At 37.0% G+C, this 20312-nt stretch overlaps 1 protein-coding gene across 1 annotated transcript in view; it reads right to left on the bottom strand.

Moving 5' to 3' along the window:
- Positions 1–20312, bottom strand: part of lama2 (laminin, alpha 2) — a 177301-nt gene that overhangs the window by 6444 nt on the left and 150545 nt on the right. The window contains exons 52-66 of the mRNA XM_041975323.1: positions 19041–19174; positions 18103–18262; positions 17886–18010; positions 17408–17570; positions 16998–17142; positions 16745–16883; positions 16510–16521; positions 15295–15415; positions 14141–14296; positions 12260–12313; positions 7318–7469; positions 7026–7202; positions 6113–6302; positions 4005–4097; positions 411–523 (exon numbers count right to left, since the gene is read on the bottom strand). Coding sequence (XP_041831257.1) covers positions 411–523; positions 4005–4097; positions 6113–6302; positions 7026–7202; positions 7318–7469; positions 12260–12313; positions 14141–14296; positions 15295–15415; positions 16510–16521; positions 16745–16883; positions 16998–17142; positions 17408–17570; positions 17886–18010; positions 18103–18262; positions 19041–19174 — 1934 coding nt within the window. The remainder of the gene's footprint in view (positions 1–410; positions 524–4004; positions 4098–6112; positions 6303–7025; positions 7203–7317; positions 7470–12259; positions 12314–14140; positions 14297–15294; positions 15416–16509; positions 16522–16744; positions 16884–16997; positions 17143–17407; positions 17571–17885; positions 18011–18102; positions 18263–19040; positions 19175–20312) is intronic.

Genomic DNA, 20312 nt, shown 5'->3' with positions numbered 1-20312 from the left:
TTTCACAACTGCAACCAGCTGTCTAATAAGACTCAACAACAGATAGTACAAGTGAAGCTAAATTTAGCATAATTTAGCTTTCAGGTTACTTTTCTGAATTGTACCATTCATTTTGTAAGAATACTTTTTTCTTCGATGCAGGGCTTCTAGCCAAAAATTATTTCAATGCCACCTCCAAAATCTGCACAGCTTTTCACACAGAAATATATATATATTTATTTTAAAAAGCTTTTTCTGGTTTTAGACTAATATTTCTCCTATTTTAGTGTTCGCCTCAGGCATTTATCTAAAGATTAGTCTGTTATTTGCTGCAGGTTCAATGTTCCACTGTGTGAACTCTGCTAACAGGCACAATAACATCTAAAAACAGAAAATAATAGCACTCAAATTATTCTTTACTCCAAATTTACCTCTCTCTGACTTTGGTGTCATCAAAGGCGAAGCTCATGTGGCTGTTCCGGGTCAGTCCAAACTGGTATGCCTTCTCAAGCGCTGTTGGGGCCACAGCAGATGCACATAAGTCCTGAAGATTGGACATAACATGTCAGTTCCACTGACAGGGTCTCACCACCCTGCACCTATTTCCTCTTGTCAACAGCAGCCTTTACACTCCAGTGGAACCCATGCCAGTCACACTAATAGGGTTCCTGTTTCTCATCTGCAAAGACCTTAGTGGTTGACAGGTCACAATGTGCCATAAAACAGCACTTTACATTAATGATAATTCCAGCTGTAAGATAAAGCATTAAAACTATCTTAAAGATCATCTTGTAACATAGATTAGAATTTTGAATGTTTGGAATTGTAGTTGGTGGCCATAATTCATAGACCCTTTGTATTTTGATTTCTTTGTAATCTTGCACATTTTTAAAAAATATAATCTCAACCAAATGTTTGTTTTTCCATTTGATTAAGATTTCAAGCAGTGATGTGTTTCAGCAGTTAATTCATGTATTCCTTTTACACCCAGAGTGCATTTTAGTCATTCACCACAAGGTGTCATTGTTGTAATACATCTGATGTCTTATTTTCAAACCGTCTACTTCCCCTTTCCCTAAAATTTCTGTTTTTTTCCCTCCACTAATTTCTGGTTTATACCCCCTTTTTCTTGTCCGAATTTTCTCATTTCACGTAGCACTCCCGTGCTTCCATCTGCCACCACTTCTTATTCTCTGATCCTTTCTTCTTGTCTGCTCTTTTATCTCACATCTCCACATATTTTTTTGTCTATTCTTAGTCTTCTTCCAAGTTCCACATTTTCTTTAATAGTACTTCATCTATTCTGTTTTTTCCCCACACAATCTTTCATCTTATCCTCTTCTCTTCTTACTTTCTGATGTTTCGTCTCTTTCCTGCACTGTAAAAATTGGTCACTTCCTCCTCCTAACCTGCGCTTTTCTATGAATTTTTACATAAATCATGTTTTCTCGTTGCTTTTACCACAGACCCCCCTCTCTTCTTCGTGTGTATCATCTACACTACTTAGTGTTTTCTGCTGCTTTTGTGCATAATCTTCTTGAATAACCCTTGCCTTATCTTTTTTCTATTCTGAACACAACCTCATCAACAACCTGATGAATGTGCCTTATCTTTACTCAGTCTCTTCTTCTTTTCCTGCCCACTTCTTATTCTTGGCTTTCTGTTTCCACATCTCTTTTCATATCGTTCCAACTTAACTTCTATCCCCTACAGTGAAAAGTCCTATCCATTTGCCTATATTGACTTATTTGATGGTTTATCCCTCATAATCTACCATACATATGGGATATTTTCCAATCTCCTGACTGGGCCTCCTCCTTCTCTATTTTGAATATGCCCTTCATTTAAAACTTTAAAAATTAATACAGTGTAGCTGCTGTGCTATTCTTTTGGTTTGAGTGTGGAAAAAAAAAAGTTAGTGTAAGAGGAAATCTGAGACGACCAAGTGTCTGAGTGTATGTGTGTCTCAATCTCCAATCCTCTCTTGTTCCCTTTCAAGTGAAGACATTCTCCTGTCTGTGACCTTGCTTTGTTACAGCTGACACTCACCTCTTATCGCACTGTCTTCATATCCGCTCCTCCTCCTCAACCTCCCCTTTTTTTCCTCTTTCTTATGCTCTCCCTACCTAACAAAAGGAGACGTCACTTGTTCAGCAGCCCTTTCCATCCCTCCCCTTTCATTTTTCTCTGGCTTCTTCTCCACCGTCTTTCCATTAAGCCAACAAAAGGCAAGTGCCGCTCTGTTCAGAAAGACTCTCCCTTCTTTTCTTCCCTTCCTCCAAGGCTGCACCTTTTTCTCAGCTGTCCTCCATCTTCTCCCTCCTTCATCCTGCTTTTTTTATCCCCTCTTCGTCTTTCCATTAAGCTAACAATAGAAAGACAGTTTTCCCATTCAGGTCTTTCACTGGAGGTCACACTAAAAGGACCAGATGTTGTTTAGTCAGGATTGTGTATCTGTGCTAAGGTTGTAGATGAAACTTTGTGGATGAATGTTAAGGCTTGCCAACACTGGAGATACAAGAAGTCCAAACTATCTTTGTTGCATTGTAAGTTAAAAAAAAAAAAAAAAACTTTTGGCAGGAATTGGCTTTAGCCACAAAACTCTAAATACTCAGTTTCAGCCTTTCAGTGGCTCTTCAGTAATTTTTATTAGTATATAGAGGCATACAAACCCTCTGATCAAAATTTATTTCACTATTAAGTAAATATAAAATGAACTAATCTGCAAAATGCATCAATTCAAAGATAAAATGTTACATATATTATTTGACAAAAGAAAAATAACATTTTAAAATCTATAGGAATGGGAGGGATGCAAAAGTGAGACATGCTGCCTTACCCATAAGAAACCCCCTCAGAATTATACTAGTCTTGCCTCTAATTTGAGCAACATTTAAGCTGGACATACACATAAAGATTAGCGGGCTGATTTTGTCCCGATTTTCAGTCTTCTCGACCAAGGATGGCAAATGCCCCATTACCTCGTTATGTGTGTGCTTTCTATGCTGAGACTATCTGAGCACACCACACACAATACGATCAAAACTGTTAAATGCCTGATTTTTTATCTTCATGTGAGGTCTCTAAATCTGAAGAGAATCCTTATCTGTGTACCAGCCTTTAGATTAACAGACTGAAGCACATAAAATCAGATTTTTTTTCCCATTGAGCTGATCTTTTTTTAGGCTGTGTAGACAAAGGCTCTGCCCCAACTTGAACATAATTAAATCTGCTGCTAGGCTTTAGAGACAGACATTAGAAAAGTGCCAATATCTCAAAACCAGAAGACTTTTAAAGTTAGAAAAGGTCAAACAGAAAAAAAGACTGCTTTACCTATGTCTGCCACATACAGTTTAAAGGGCAAATCACTGTGTAAGCTCCATGAAAGAAGTAGATCTACTGGGTGACCTATTAGGATACATACATCATGCTCTTCTATGGACAGCTAATGTTAAGGGCAGTCAGAAGAAGTGCTTAATCCCCAACAGCCAAGTAGATCTAGTCAGTCACTACTAGTTATTCTTTACAGAACATTTTTTATGTGCAGCTATTGGAAAGCCATAGTAATTTTGGCATCTCTAGTTAAAAACAAACGCAGACAAACAAAAAATACATTAAATTGAAGACAGAAACATTACTAGCCGGTTCATGATCCTATTCTAAAGTGTAGGTCAAGGCTTGCAAAAATGAAAAAGCAACAACCAGTCGTATTACAAGCAGGCTTTGTTATAAAACTCATGTTTTCCAAGCATTTAAGAAAAAAAAGTGGCATAATGTCATTACATAACTTACGTAGAATAAAAAATGGGCACTAAGAATATCATACGCTATTTGCAGGCTGTTGCAAAAAACACTAAAACTTCTTATTGCTGAACTTTATTGAATCTGAATTTGTATTTGAGGCTAAAAGCCACACGCAGGTCTACTGATGCACTCTTTGATTTGGTTATCTCATGGAATTTATTAATATTCACAAAGTACTAACTGTTAGATTTGTTTGTATGTATGTGTGTGTGTTTGTATACCAAGTCTCTGCTAGGATCCAGCTTAGCAATGGGTGGTGCAACAGCAGCAGGTGCAGTAGGTGTGGCAGCAGTTTGGGCAGGGGGTGTGGCGTCCTGTGGGTCAGTAGTCAAAGAGCAGGAAGGAAGCAGATGAGTGGCAGCCACAAAGCCAGAGGCCACAGCATTGATAAAAAGCACAAACAGCAACAGGCAGGCCATGATGCCATTAAGAAAGGTCACAGCAGCTCATCACCATGAACGCAGGCAAATACAAAAGTTCAAGTTCAGCATTTCACTCTTACCATGATAGATTTTATGAACACTAAGGTTTCAAAACTAAAAATGTTCCTGATGTAACACTTGGAAAAAAATATCTTAAGTTGCATTGGATTGCTTATGCCTTTCAATGTAACCAAGAGAATCAGAGAGCTATAATCTAAAGGCTAATTAGAGGTAGTTGTCTATAAGTCAAATGGTCAATAAGGTAAAACACTAAGTGGATCCTCAGAGCTTCTTCAGCTTATTTGGTGCTTGTTAGCAATTTGAGGAAGTCCAGAATTGTTGATAGAAGACATAAACCTCTTAGACTTCAGTTTTCACTCAAATGTTACTCAGCTTGCAATAGCATCTTGATTTAGAAAATCTTACTGCTGATTAAAAGCATTAAAGAGGCATAGTGGGAAATTGGGAAGATTTTCTCAGTGACACACCGTGCTGTGAGCTCTGTCCACATTGTAAAAGTCTGTCTTATGGGAAAGTTATGTAATGCGTCTTTAAAATGCTACTGAATTTTAGGATAGGTTTACATAAAGCACGTTAAGATCTAAGAAAGACAAACTGTAAAGAACAAAAACTACTTTCTATAGCAACCATTTGATTTCCATTTGACATGCAAGTGTGGCCAATTCATTTTTGTACATCTGAATAGGAAAATGTAATCACTGTATCATCTAATCTTGTTCAGTAAAATGAGTATATATTATTTTTATTACTATAAATTCTTGTGTTATGCCCACAATGTGTTTTGTAATTCAGAATTCTGATCAAATTCTTGAAGCATCCAAATAAATACTGCAGTCAATTTTATTGAGATTCCCTAAAGGAAATCTAGCACAAATCTAGAAGTTTAAAAGAAAGCGATGGACATCATGATCAGTATAAAGGTATGTAAATACACATAGAACAGTAAAGCCCATGGGATCTTGCTACTTCATAGTGCACCCACTGAGATGCATTAAAAAAGAAAAAAATGTCATTTAAAGTCACTTTTGGTAAAAAAACAATGCCTGATACCTGTTTGTTTACTACAATTCTTTTAAAACACAAAAACTATTAACTCTAAAGTTAATTCACATTAGTAACTACTGAGATCCAGAGCTATAGCTTCTTACAGCCTGCAGTCCAAATCATAAAGCAGACAAACTCACAGCCCATAAAGCAACGAAGCAGAGTTATAGCTGAGACGGCATAGCTCTTTGGCTCTGTGCTTCATGATCAATGTCTTTTAAGAAGGTGTAGTTTAGCAGCTAAGTGGGTAACTGATAACCTATGGATACTGTAAAACATACATTACATATGTTAAACGTATTTTGACTATCCCAGTGTGAATTAAATGAATAACTCACTGCCTGCCAGCTTCTTAGCATAGTAGCTAAATGTTTGTTCAGTGTTTGGCTCCTGTGCGCTCATAAAGCATAAATGGCATGCACAGTTAGCCTAAAGTAGTGCCATGGCGCTGCAGTGTATATGACAAGCTGCCAGAGGTGGAGTTTAGTGACTCAAGGCTAAAGGGACTATAAAGAAGAGTTAATGGGCTGTACAAGTTCTGTGTGATAAATCGCTATGCTAGCACAGCAGGCCAATGGCTGCATTTCATCAGAAACAGAGGAGCATGTTTGTGTGTACAAGTTCCCACTAATACTCAAAAAAGGAAATATAATAGTGCGTGTGGCATTTTTCTTTCTACATAGTTATACAATAATCTGGTCTAATATTTATATCTCCCAGTCATTTACTTAATTTAATACACTTTCTGCTGTTTTCTGAAAAATATAAACAATAAAGGTATGGCTATGAATGTTTAGTTGTGTTGTTCCATGATTTTACCCACATTATCTTTAGCCACTTACAGGAGGAGGACCTGGTGCTGGTGTGACGGGAGCTGGGGTAATTAGAGAACTGACTGGTTTTAATGCCTCAATCTCCTCAGTCTTCTCTTCTGGAAGAAGAGGTGGAGGTGGTGGTGGTGGTGGAGCGAGGCTGGGGCACTGGCCAATTTCAGCATTTTCAAAGGAAACGGCCTGGGAGAAATCTGAGAGACTGAAAGCAGAACAGACAATTAGATATAATGATGGTTATGTGTTTAGCTTATACAAAAATAAAACAATTAAGCTTTAGAGTTGTATTTGGACTGCAATGGTAAGCACATTTTTTTTCTTTATGATCAAAATTTACTGATTACTTTTTTGCAGATTAAGTAGATTTGCTGTACACACCAACAATCAAACTGCATGACACTGATGCAGTACATAAGTGATGAGTATAAAACTGTATATATTAAATTAAGTTCCAAAGTGATTAAATAACTACAGAAATATACACAAAGATACAACAAATGATACAGTGTCAAGGTGGTCGGATTATGAAAGGAGCAACAAACAAACAGAAAAACGAGGAGGATGTGATTTGAGTTATGAGTATGTTTATGATGGCGGACAGCTCTATTACTGCTCTTTAGGCAGAAAGACACTGGCTGTATCATCATTAACACTACCACTATTGACCTCCTCCAATAATATTAGCTACTTTTTAACTCAGCAGTGTATGATGTCCAAATGAGTGCTGTCGTTTCCTGCCAGAAGAAGTTATTGGGTCATCGTGGAAGGTGATCATACAATGCCCTGCATGAGTACTGATACAGCAAATTTTAAGTAAACCTTTTGTTTACATTCAGCCCATGTCATCACCATAGATAATGTTTAAATGTGGTAAAATATTAAAATACATATATATATATATATATATATATCATGTATTACATACACAGCATTGATCATGAGGTTCCATATGCATCCCTGGAAGGGGATGTTGACTCTGTTGGATGTGTGCTCTACTTCGGCTGGAATACCACCAAGGAAGATGCGTTGTAAGCTCATTGGTTGGTCATTGGGAAGTGGTGCCTCCTTCTTGGCCTCCTCATCAACCTGAACTGCAAAGGATCTGATGGGACACAGAGACAAATGCTCTTTTTTTTTTAAATGTGCCATGATGAGATTTTGAAGTACAGAAAAAATATTGCAGGATGCACAGCGTGGAGAAAACTCTGAACATTTACCTGCCAGGCAGCCTCTCAATGCGCAGAGAATGCTCTCTGCCATCATTCAGTATCGCTTGGTCAGGTCGTCTGATGACGTAGCGTGGATTGTGACTTCCGGTGGATATCGAGACCTCTAGAGAACCTTTGTTCAGCATGACTGAGAGGTAGGGCTGCAAGAGTTGGACATAAACTGTATTAACTGTGGAAATTTGGACTTTAAGACACTTAAAGGACAGAGCCATAAAAGGCTCTTTAAAATTTGGAATATGAACAAGCAGACTACATACTACCACAAAATGACTACTTGGCATGAAGTAGTAAAGCTAAAATAGAATTTTTTTTTTTTTTTCCCTCATAAGAATTTTATATAGCACGATTGAATTTTCTTTTTCATTATTGAGAGCGAGGTGAAGATGGAGACACCACAAAATAAGCTTGACATTACCAAATTAGAACTAAAATTGCACAATTATCTGGTTCAAGACTGTTTCTGTGAAATTCAACCTTTAAAAGAGCTGAGAACGAATGTTTATTTGAACAAAAAATACTATTATTCTCTGAGCTTTTAAAGGGGACATATCATGAAAAATCCACTTTTTTAGCCTTTAAATACATGTTTTTGTGCACTATAGTGTTAATCAATGCAGAAAATTTAAATACATTCTCTCCTGATGCTGTGTATATATCTTTATATTCTTTTTGGGTCATATTTTTTAGTCTGTTTAGTTTTCTTTGTGGTCAGTTACGTTTTCTTATCTATTACGTCACAGTATTTGCTGTGGGTCTGCTAAATAGGGTCATGAACTTCATGAACTTTTTTTTTTAATGTATTTTTATTTATTTATATAGTCCACGTTTTAGTTATTTTACCGGTTAAGTTACCAGTAGTCAAGTCAAAATGTGCGGTTGTTGTGTGTATCAATGAACACAATTCCTTACATTGTCCCCCGGCATCAGGTCAGATTTAATTTTTCACGGAAATGTACCAACGTCAGTGGGGAAAGTCCTTTTTGTTTGCAGGAAGCAATTCAAGGATGAGTGCTTCAGCAATCTCTGCCAGTATTAAGATAGATTTGCAAAAAGACTGCATCTGAATGAGGGGCCAGGTCCTTCTCTCTATGGAAACTACGGACACAGCAAAGCGGTAAGCTCTAAATAACACTAAAATTATGTCAAGCTTTATTTTAGACGTGCATTTTGTCTGTTGATATGATGTACCGGCCGTTGTTTTGATAGTATTAGCATTGTGCGTTCTGCTTCCATTAGTGCTGTGTGCTAACTTTAGCTTCCTACCTGAGGATATAACTGTACTGTGTGCTTTGAATAAAATGATTTGGCTTTGTTTGTTACCGTTTTGTGTAGTGGAACATGATCCAAATATATTCAGTGACTTTCGTGACGCTTGTGTTAGCTAACTCCTTAATGTTGAGGCCTTCTTTATCCTATTCATATTGTGGTAGTGTGGAAAAAGTAGTGTATGGGGTGGGGGGACAACAGCTGATAGAGACTGCATGGGATGAATAAAATACATGGACGTGTATGGGGAACTTATCAGAGACGGGCGAACAGAAAGGGAGAGAGGAGGACTCGAATATGTAAGGCAGGACAGACATGTTTTCCGTTGTTAACATCTCTAGTAAACTTGTTAATAAAAAGTTTCTCTGCCAGTAGATAATCATATCGCTGCTATCAAACTACAAATATGGCCAAATGAGGTGGAGTGCAACGCTCTGCGACCTGGAGGGAGGCGGGGCATGAAATGCCTCATTCACATTTAAAGAGAACGGATCAAAACGAGTCGCACCGCAGACCAGGGGTTAAAACAAGGGGTGTGTGGAGCTAGAATAACCAGGAATTCAGACGAAAGCATTGTGGTTCCACTTTATATAGACCATAAACTAATGATTTACATGTGAAAAGGAAGGATTGAAAAGTATGATATGTCCACTTTAAAAAAATATGTTCATCAGGCAAATTTTCCCTTTTTCCAACCCCAAAAGCTGTTTAAAGCTTCAATATAAAGACAATAAATTTGACGAGATACTAACAAGTCAGGTGAAAGATAATTGGTAGCTACTGGTAGCTGCCATCTGCCTTATGTTAATCTTTTATTTTTATTATGTATTTTAAAGCTCTTTAATAGAAGTTTGGACAGACGTTTTTAGTATTTTAATGTTTAAACTCCACATCCATGCTGCTATTCTATGTATGACTGTCAGGGGAGGAATCATAAAAGAAAGGACACAAAAGATAAATGGATAGACAGGAGGTGAAGTTGAGAGAACAGAGAGAAAGGGGGAAATAAGAAAGGTAGGAGAGCAAGGAAGAAAGGATAACAAGAGATGAGAGGAACAGAGGAGAGGATAATAAGGGGAAGAGATGAGAGGGCAGAGAGCAAAGCAGCAAGCTAGATAGAGATGGAGGAGAGAAAGAGAAAGAGTGAGACAGTCACAGAGGTGTTAGAGAGCAGTGGTGCAGGGTCAGGCTAATTTGAATTTTAATTCACTGTGTGCCAGAGGGCGAAGTGGGAGACAATTTACCACCTGAAAATGGAATTTCAATTTGAGGTCGGGACAAATTGAACTGAGATGTAGCTACAACATGGCTCTCCCTGCATCACCACACACTTCTACACGGCTATAAAGCACACATACACACACATGAACAGACACATGTCAAACATCCAGACAAAAGTGGACTATCACAGATTTACTTATTCATAAAAAACGAATACAGTGAATGATGGACACATACAGAAACATGCAAATGTTAAGGGTTTTGGTTGGCACCAACTGGTGACAGAGTCTCGCATACACTAAAAAAAAAAAAAAAAAAAAAAAACTACTGTAATAACACTACTGCAATTTAAAAAATGCAAAAAAAAAAAAAAAAATTTAAACCTCCATTTTCTAAATATTTTAGCATGTATTTCTGCTTTCAGACTCCCACAGTGTAAAGCTGTAGTTGATTTTTGCTGGTTAAACTGTGAGCTTCATACTAGTGAGCATGCAAAGCTTCTTTAATGCATCCTAAAATATAGCAACCTAATGATGCAGAAAACTTGAAATTGGCCTCAAACTTCTAAGACACCAAATGTCAGCTGGAACTTTATTAAACTGGGTTAAATAATCCAAAGAAACTAAAACTTTGAAGACTGATTTGACTATATTTGCTGCCCCTAAAAAAAAAATATATATATATTCTGTTGCTGGTTTTCTTTGTAATTGCGATACTTGAAACTACCAGGTATAGTTCACAATATTCAATTTGTTATCTAATTGAAATATCTTGACATAAAGAACAATTAAAATATGACAACATAAGGTGTCTGCTGATATCAGCTAATAATGAATCTATTAAAGTTATAGAGATACAAATCATTGTAATCACATGACCGAACAGCATGGTACTCAGATTAAAAGCAACAATCATTGTTACAAAATGTAAATCATTCAAATGAAAAAAACTACTACTAGTACTTAATGTATCAGTTTTTAGTGACATTTGTTATTGTACAATGTTCACTACAGGATAATTTGTCAATATTATAATTTGTGGTTATTTCAGTACTATTAAAAAAAGTGCTTTAAATCTTGTTTTTAAGCAATTAAAAATGCTTAATTTCTTTTTACATATTGATTGATCCACTAACGAGATAAATCTCTCAAATAAAGTGCTATAGCAACAGTAGCATTTAGAGTGCATCATGATAGTGTCAAAACACATTTCCCGAAGTTATTCAATACAGTCTGATATATGATTTTGTTAGAGAACTTCCACAGAAATATGCTGTTTGAGTCCTAAATTCCCCTACAATTTTATTATTATCTCTCCAATGTAAATGTTTAATCATATATCTTATGAACAGGGAAGCACAATGTCTCATCTTTGATTGTTTTTACCTCATCCTTTACTCCCATCCATTATTGCGCGTCTTTTCACGCTTTTAACCTTCACTTTTCTTCCGCTGTCTTGTTCCTCTCTGCTGTGTCCATCCTGTCATATCATTTGGCCTCTAACTTATCCCATCTTCATTTCTCAACTTACTTATATTTTAACCCCCCTCCCATTGTTTCTTTTCCGATCTCCTTTTTTTCTCCATCCTTCCTTTCACCTTTAAATCATCACCTCTATTCCTCCTATATTCATCCTTTCTCAGTTGTCCCCTTCCGTCTCCGTTCCTCTCTGAAACAGCCATTAGTCAGGGCCACATTGAGTTGATGATGTTTTTAACCTCGTTTAACCTTTCTCTAAACACACAGACACACCCACACTGCCTGCCAGCATAGTTAGTAAAAATAGATTTATATGCCCAACAACCAGTGATGATGGATAAGCTGTATGTAACCCTCTGTCCTCTCTTTTCTCACATGCATTAATACAGACTTCACTGTTTTTTTAATGCATGCAAGTTCCTCACACACATCCGTGTCATGCCTAAACATGTACACATACTCAACACTGAAACAAACATGCATATGTACAAATATGACATGCTGCGTGGTACTTTCAGGTAGAGCATATGATTGATTTTTCATGTTTTTGCACTTACTACTGTGTGACTGCTGACATGTGTGTGTATGGGACTGTGCATGCGCAACACAATGTTTTTAGCTGTGAAACAATCTAATCAGCATTGAAGCCAAAAGAGTCAAATCTCATTAATATGCACTTATGGAAACTTAATTCACTTAGATAAAAAGGTGCTTGTGTGACTGTATATGTGTGCTGGCACAGTCAGCTGAAATGTTAGATCATTACTTCACAATGGGCAGCTACTACAGCTCCTTTTTTGTCTATGTGAATGGCATTACTGGGAGTGGGTATTTTGAATATAACACAATCCAATTAGCCAAGCTGCCAACAAATGCAAATCTTATTAATATGCACTTATGTAATCATTATTCACTTCAGGAACAGTAGCGGCATTTGGCTGCACATTAGAGCGTGTTGAACCCACCTCTCCTGATTGTCTTCGTCTCCTCTTGGAGCTGAAGGCATTCGAGTTGCGGACCTGTGTAGGGGACATTAAAAAAAAAAAAAAAAGTTCATACAGGTGCAAAATGTTCTGTTTTTCCCTTAGTTTCTCTGTTTTCTGTGTTTAATCTTGGGAAGTTACCTACAAAAGTTCTACATGGGACAAACTGTTTTTATGGGGGCTACATAAGTTATAACTGGCAGATAGCAAATTAAATAGAAACAGCACACAGAACCTAAACTTTCATATGTTTATAAAATAATTTCCCACATTAACTATGGTATTCAGTTTTATAATAAAATTAGATATATTCTGAAATGCTAGAATAATTAGGATGATACGGTACAACAATATTTAAGAGGACATTTTTCTATGCCATGTGGACAAAAAGTTATGGTAATTATTATTATAATCAAATGCTGAATTGATCCAAATTCACTGTGCATATACAGTAATGTAAATTAAAGTCCATTCATTGCAGTCAGTATACTTATTTTTTTTAAAAATTGGGTCCTGAAATGTTTTTTTCTTTTTTGAAAAATTACACTGCTCATAATAAAAATTTAGTTTGGAAGTTCTATTAATATTCAGCTTTAAAACAAACAGTTACAACATGTGCCCAATTAATTTTTTTTATTCAAAATAGATAGACACTGCACTTGATTGGTTTTACTCTCATCTTTTAGATAGAACCTTTGCGGTCACCATAGGTAATTTTACTTCCTCTTCTGCCCTCATTGCCTGTGGTGTACCACAAGGTTCTATTCTAGGTCCCATTTTGTTTTCTATTTATATGCTCCCCCAAGGACACGTTATAGCCCGCCATAACGTGTCCTTCCACTGTTATGCGGACGACACACAGATATACCTCCCGCTGAGACCAGGGGACACTGGAGGCCTAACTGCTGTGTTAGTGTTTCAACGATGTGAACAGTTGGATGGCGCAAAACTTTCTACAACTCAACAGTTCTAAATCTGAAATTATCTTAATCAACCCTCCTCACTCCACCGCCCATACTGAAGACAGTCTCGGTCCTCTCTCTTCTACCATCAACCCCTCTGCCAGAAACCTAGGGGTCATATTTGATTCCAATCTTAATTTTCATCTTCACATCAAAAAAGTCACCCAGTCCTGTTTCCTTCACCTCCGCACCATCAGTAAAATCAAACCTGTCCTCTCCCGGCCCAATTTATAAAAAGTTATCAATGCACTCATTTTCTCCAGACTCGACTACTGCAACTCCCTCCTATCTGGTCTTGACAACAAATCCCTCTCTCGCCTCCAACTTGTTGAAAGCGCAGCAGCTCGGCTTCTCACTGGTTTTAGCAGAAGACAACACATTACCCCTGTTTTAGCCTCGCTGCACTGGCTCCCTGTACGTTTTAGAATTGATTTTAAAGTTTTACTGATTACTTTTAAAGCTTGTTTAGGTCTGGCACCCGGCTACATTACAGAGTTACTGACACCCTAAAAGCCTCCCCGCAGCCTTAGATCCTCAGGCAGGTCCCTTTTAGCTGTGCCAGGGTCGAAACTTAAGACCAGAGGTGTCCGAGCTTTTTCCGCCCAAGCCTCTGGAACGACTTGCCTGAGGAGATAAGGCTGGCACCATCAGTATCATCTTTTAAGTCACTTCTTAAAACACACTTTTATCGACTGGCTTTTTTTTTATAACATTTTTATTTACTTTATTTATTTTTAAAATGTACTCGTGCATGTATCTTTTCCTTGTTGATTTTATTACCTTACTTTGCTGTGTGCTGTTCAGCACTTTGTGAACCTTGTTTTTTAAAAGTGCTATAAATAAAGATTTATTATTATATTATAAAGAAAAAAAATATATATATTTATATATATCTCAAAACCTGTTGGTGGATTGTTGAAGTTTCTCCTACTGCCAGTAGTATGGTCCCTGTGTGTGCCAGAGTGCTGAAAGACAGGCTGATTTCAGTGCCGACTGCAAGTGAGAGGCCTCCCACTTCAATGTATCCTGGCTTAGAGAAACTGACGGTGTACAGATTCTGGAACACAAAGAAATAAATAGGTTACTTTAGTTAATAGTCCAACATTCAACTAGCATAAGGAGAAAAAGCGAGATTGAAAAATAGATGAAGTGAACAAATATCAAATGTACCATTTATCTGCAACTCATTTTTTCAACAGGTTTCCCCACTCAAACACGCACAGATACAATTCCATTATGTATCCCAATCAATCGCTGTTTTTACTTACTGCTGACTTTCCCTGCAAGGAGTACTGGTCTGACTAACATCCCACTTTATCCATTAAAGCAATGCTTAACCTTAAATATTAATGCTTTAAATTAATATCTGACAAGTTCCCACAATGTGGCTAAGAGCAGAAGATGCTCCCACACAACATGATTAATACATTTTATAAACATCCATATCAACACAACACAAGCGATAAAAAGACATCAAGTAACATGATAAACCAGTGCATTTATACATTTTTCATGTGTGCGTGTATGAATAGCACCGTGGCTAAGTTCATGGTGAATGCAGTGTATTGCTTTGTGTTTAAGAATTGTGTATTTTGCACATCAGGACTGAGCTGACTAACACATGTGGGGGAGAGTGAATGTAAAATAAGTAATAAACGCCTTAAACTGGTCTTTGCTTCTGTGACCTTCCAGTCTTTGTTTATTCTCTGCATGAATACTGAATGAGGCCATGTGAAAAGCAACCAAGTGAATGACAAATAACAGAGAGACACTCAAGTGAAAAAAATAGAGGAGACGGGGTCAAAAATGGATGAAGATGAGGGAGGTTATTCAATTAATACATGTCAAGGCCTTTTCAAAACTAATTCCCTGCGTTACTTTAAAACAGTGTACATATTTATAACTATTTACTCTTGCACTTATTAGTACCAACATACATAATAATAAATATAATCACTATAACATGCAAATATTGCAATAATATGGTTAAGTTCAAATAAATAATTTTGAATCTATTGTAAAATCCTAAGTCAAAATTGAAATGGACACCATTACCTCTACATTACATCCTTTAGTCACCCCTGTATAATCTGAGCTGCTGAGGAGATTATATGGTGTTCTGGAGACTTCAATCTCTCGAAGACAGCCTGCATATCTCTTCAGAGTCACCTCTGACCTATAAAAAGAAGAAACGATAATTTCAATTAATTTTCTCAGCTGAAAAATTCTAAACTCAATGGACTTTCTGGTCTCTTAGCAGTCAAGCACAAGAAAGTTGCTGGATTACAGCAGCAGTGAAACTATTGCGTCATCACACGCAAGAGTGATGGCTAGACATCAACAGGTTTCATCTGAATATGCTGTTCAATCATATTAATGAGGATATACATTTTTTTCCCCTACCTACATAACTGACTTTGATATGTGGCATTAGCAATGTTCGTTGTTACAAAATGAATGTATTTTGGTAAGTAAAGGCTTTATGTTGCAGTGCCTTGAAACAACTGTTACTCTAAAGTGGTTCCAAACCTATTTTTCCCAAAGACCCCCTTCATGCAACTACCAAAAAGCTGTGGACCCCCTGCCCGCTCTGCCATGCTTGGTTTTATGCTTTCATTAGCTAGCTTTTCACCACAAATGATGCATTCTGGCTGACTCCTTTCCTTTGATTTAATCAAAGTTAAGGTAATTATGAACATCCAGCCTTACTCTTTTTTTTTTTTCAAATTGAGGACAAATCATTTGCACTGTGGCATTTCTCAGACTTGTCTCATTAATGACATGGTGCAAAGATAGTGTTTTCCAGGCTCCCAAAACACTAGTTCCATATGGATGAAACACCCAAATGATAAATAAAAAAAAAAAAAACTTAAGCTAATATGCCTCAACTCATCTCTGTGTGGATGTGGCCTTAATTTAAATCGCACTAGTTCTGAGCAGTTGAAGTCTTGGGGACCCTCTCTGCTCTTTGGGAAACACAAGGTTGGGAATCACTGCTCTAAAACATTTTATATGTTTTCTATATGGCAATATTGTAAGCATAAAGCAGAGACATAGATTAGATATTTAACATAAATTTTGCTGGACAAACAAAAAATTATTTGCAGCTGCCATGTGGAGCAAAAGCCTTCATGTGCAAGCCAAGAGCAAGTATGAACAGTGACTTTGAGCTGTGTGGCATTATTAGCGTGGCTAGCATCATGCAGAAATAAACTATCAGTATGCATTTTAAATCGTGTCTGAGATAAATTTATTTATTTATTTATTTACCTGGTTGCCATGCTGTTAAGACAAAACATATTTTTAAAGCATGAAAACAATTCACAAACACATTCATCAATGATTAATGTCAAATATCAGCATTTTTAATGAGAAAATAATTACATTATGCTGTTTTTATCTTCAGAAAAAATACTCATTCTACACTTTGAATAAAAAGAATATGTCTGACATACATGCAAATATTTATCTGTATGATTGAGGGTGTATTAATGTTTTTGTGTACCTGTAATTTCCCATCGTTGGCAGCCCACCAAAATAGATTTTCTGGTTTTCCCTCAGGTTAAGACCAGTAGCTGAACCCTGAGATGTGGCCACAATCTTTTCTTCAGTGCTGCTGTCGATGTCAACTACAGTCACGGTGGCTTTGTAAAGATAGAAAGAGACATAAGTGGCAACAGAGCACACAGATCCAATCTGGCTTTAACTTTCATTTATTTGTTTAAAATAAACAAATAAAAACTCATCGGGATACATACCTTTCTTCTTGTTCCTTGACATGGTCAGGGCTTTCCAGCGTCCATCATTGTGGCGGTTGGCTGATACGGCACTGCCAGCTCCAGATCCAAGGTCAAAGTTTACCTTCACCTTTCCCTCTGACAGCTCCAGGGACATGAAGTCTTTCTGCAGAAATAATAATAAAAAAAAAACAAATTGTTAAAGGTCTTATCACCTGAAAGTATGAAGAAAATACTCTCCAAAAAAAAAAAAAAAAAAAAAAGTTTAGCCTAACATCCTGCATGCTGGTGTTTTCATTTGATGTATTTAGTAACCAAACTCTGGACACAGTGTGTATTAGTTTGAGAATAATTATATCTAAGAATTACATGTCACAAATATCTGGCATAAACTTTATCCAAGCCTCCTGTCCTGGAGTTTACACACATACCATGTCTTCAGTGGCTAGATACATGAGCAAAGCATCAGAAGAGAAAGTGCGGAACTTGAAGGTGATGGTGGAAACGTTCGGGTTCCACCTGGTGGGCCTTCCTACTGCAGCGTAGCCTTCACCATCCATCTGAACTGTCCCCTCGCTGTCGGTACGCTGAGGGCTGCAAGAAAAAAAATAACACGTTTTTATTGATGCATTTTTAGTCCAACTACTAGAAAAGTTTGAGAGGTCACAAAAAATCTGATTAATGTATGCAAAGGCTATGAGGTGCCCTGTTGAATATATTGACATAATCATAAGATTCAGAAGAAATACACATTTTTAATCTGAAAGTTACTGAAAATGTATTTTGTACAGCAATTTACATGAAACTTTTTCAGAAAGGAGGTGAACAATAACAATACCAGATACCGAAACTATAAAGGACAAGTAAATAAACATCAAATTATATAGAAAAAAAGAGGACTGCGTATACCTGACAACACAACCCTTACAGTCTCCCTGTCTCTCTCTGTAGTTCCACAGGCCAATAGGTTTACCATCCAAGAAAGTCTCTCCCATACAGCCTGTGAATGTTGAAGTTCTTACAGCGTCGGCTTTCTAAAAGACACAAAACAATGAGAAGGACTAAGAAAGGGGGAAAAAAAAAAAGAGAACCAGACAGCTTTGTGATGTTTTTGACAGACAAATACCTTGACAGTGCCGAGTATTCCCCCTACAAACAGGTAGGCGTTCTGGTCAACATCCAAGATGGTGAAAGCTGCTGGTGAGTTGGCACTGGTTGGCATTGGCATCATTCCTGCCATGGGACCTTCCAGAGGATAGACCGATATGGTACCTTTTAGACCATTGCTGTGGTTGGAGAGAAAGATGGGTGTGATGTTAGATGCTGTTTATCATTCGGTTCATCCTGGAAGATAATTACTTTGATTAAAGACATCAGGGTCATGTGGAATTGGTTTTGATGAAGTCTTGGTGCTAAAGATGAATAATAGAAACACAGAAAGGAACCAGTTGGTTCCTGGAGAACCTCTGAGTCAGGCAGTGAAATCAACCACACGTCTCAGTCTGTTTTAAGACAGGAAGAGCATTTCTGTGTTGTGCAGAGGAACATTTTTAAGACTTATAGTCTGTGATCCAATGCACAAACACCTTTGGGAAATCTCTCAGATGGAAAATACATAGTACAGGTGAGAAGCCTACTCTGTGTGACTGGTGTGTGTGTGTATATATAACAACTGCAGTTTGCACAGGGAGGAAAAAAAAAAAAAAGGATTACAGTGCATCTATGTAATGATGTGCCACAGGCCGACACAGCTGCAAACTCAAGATTTCCCAAGTGAAATAATGTTTTCTACTCTAGCATGAGTAAGATGATGTACTGTGGTTGCTGTTGGTTTTTCTTTGCTGTTACTATCAGTTGTTAGTGGTTAAATGAGGTCAGAGTGAGGGAAAAGAGACAGAAATATATCAGTCATCTTTGTCTTGTCATTATCTTGTTGACATTTGACAGTCCTGTTTCTTGTAGGTGCAATGCAAGGTTTGGCTTTGGAACACAACAAACATCAATGCTAAAAAACAAGTATACATGTGCCAGAGAGCAACACCTGGACGTGCATACAATTCTTACCGAGATGCCTCTATCCGGTGCCAATTCCCATCGTGGATGGTGTGATGGGGATATTCAACCCTTCCCACACCTGAGCCCACATCCCAGAGGAAATTTACTTTCCCCTTACGCATCTCCAAGGCCAGGAAATCAACCTAAGAAAAGGAGAAAAAGTAAACTGTATATAAACAATTCTTTTGTGAGGAATGTTATTTTTGTTAAGTCCCATGGCAACAAACTAAACTGAAGTTTGATAGTTTTTTTCTGTGTAGTTTAATAACATAATATTCATTTTTCTAAGTGCAGATAACTCACAATATTGCTTTGCTTGCAAATGAAGCATTTAAATAAGCCAGCTGGTGAGTAAACCTGGGAGAAAGGAACTTGCTCTTTTCACTGTACATGTATATCTATTCACTGCCATTGTTAGCCCTTTATCAGGGACTCCTTAAAATACTTGGAAATTAAAATTTTCAACCACAGAAAAGAGTGTTATTATATTATTGGAGGATATTACAATAACTTTAAAACTCGGATACTTTTTCCTAAAATAACTAAAGTTATGCAGTAGTAAGTGGTCAGTACTAACAGTTTTATTACACGTTTGCTAAAGACAGTCTTAAAGAAGTCGCTGGGATGTAGCCTGATCTTTGATGATTGGTGTGGAGAACTCTGAGTTCACGGACTAGCAGAATCATTTTGTGTGTCCAGTGAAGTGTACATATATGATCATTTGCCCCATAAAGGGATAAAAATAGCACTTTTCTACTTTCTTTCAGTCAGTTAAAATTAAGCATAAAAATATTTTTTTAAGATTACAAAAAATGAAAAGTATACATTTCAAAAAAGATGAAAAAAGGCTTAAATATTACTGAACGTGAAAATATGATTTCTAATTTTTTTTGGGACAGTACACTTTTTCTTATGGGATTGGGTTAAATCTTTAAAACATTTTGGCTGAGATTAAGCAAAAGTGTTGATGAAATAATTAAGAAACAAAAAAAGGATAGTTATGTTTTGTGCTCTTAAGCTCTCTGTAAAACGTAGTAACTCATTGGTGTTAGCTTTTGGCACTGAAGACCTTAATCTAAGGTTAAGGTCTTCAGGCCTTAGGTTAACCTCACAAGGGCAAATGCAACTTGATCAAATAAAGGGTTTTCTCTAAATAATATTAATTCATCAAATATGTAAATAAAACAATAAAACCTTCTTGTTTCAAATGAAGCTCAACAACCTTCTGCACATAAGGTAACTCATGGATTTTTCCTGTTATTGTTTTGCAGATATAAAAGT

Source organism: Melanotaenia boesemani, chromosome 22 (assembly GCF_017639745.1).
Source record: "Melanotaenia boesemani isolate fMelBoe1 chromosome 22, fMelBoe1.pri, whole genome shotgun sequence".
Taxonomy (NCBI): Eukaryota; Metazoa; Chordata; class Actinopteri; order Atheriniformes; family Melanotaeniidae; genus Melanotaenia; species Melanotaenia boesemani.
This window is presented reverse-complemented; position numbering and strand designations above follow the sequence as displayed.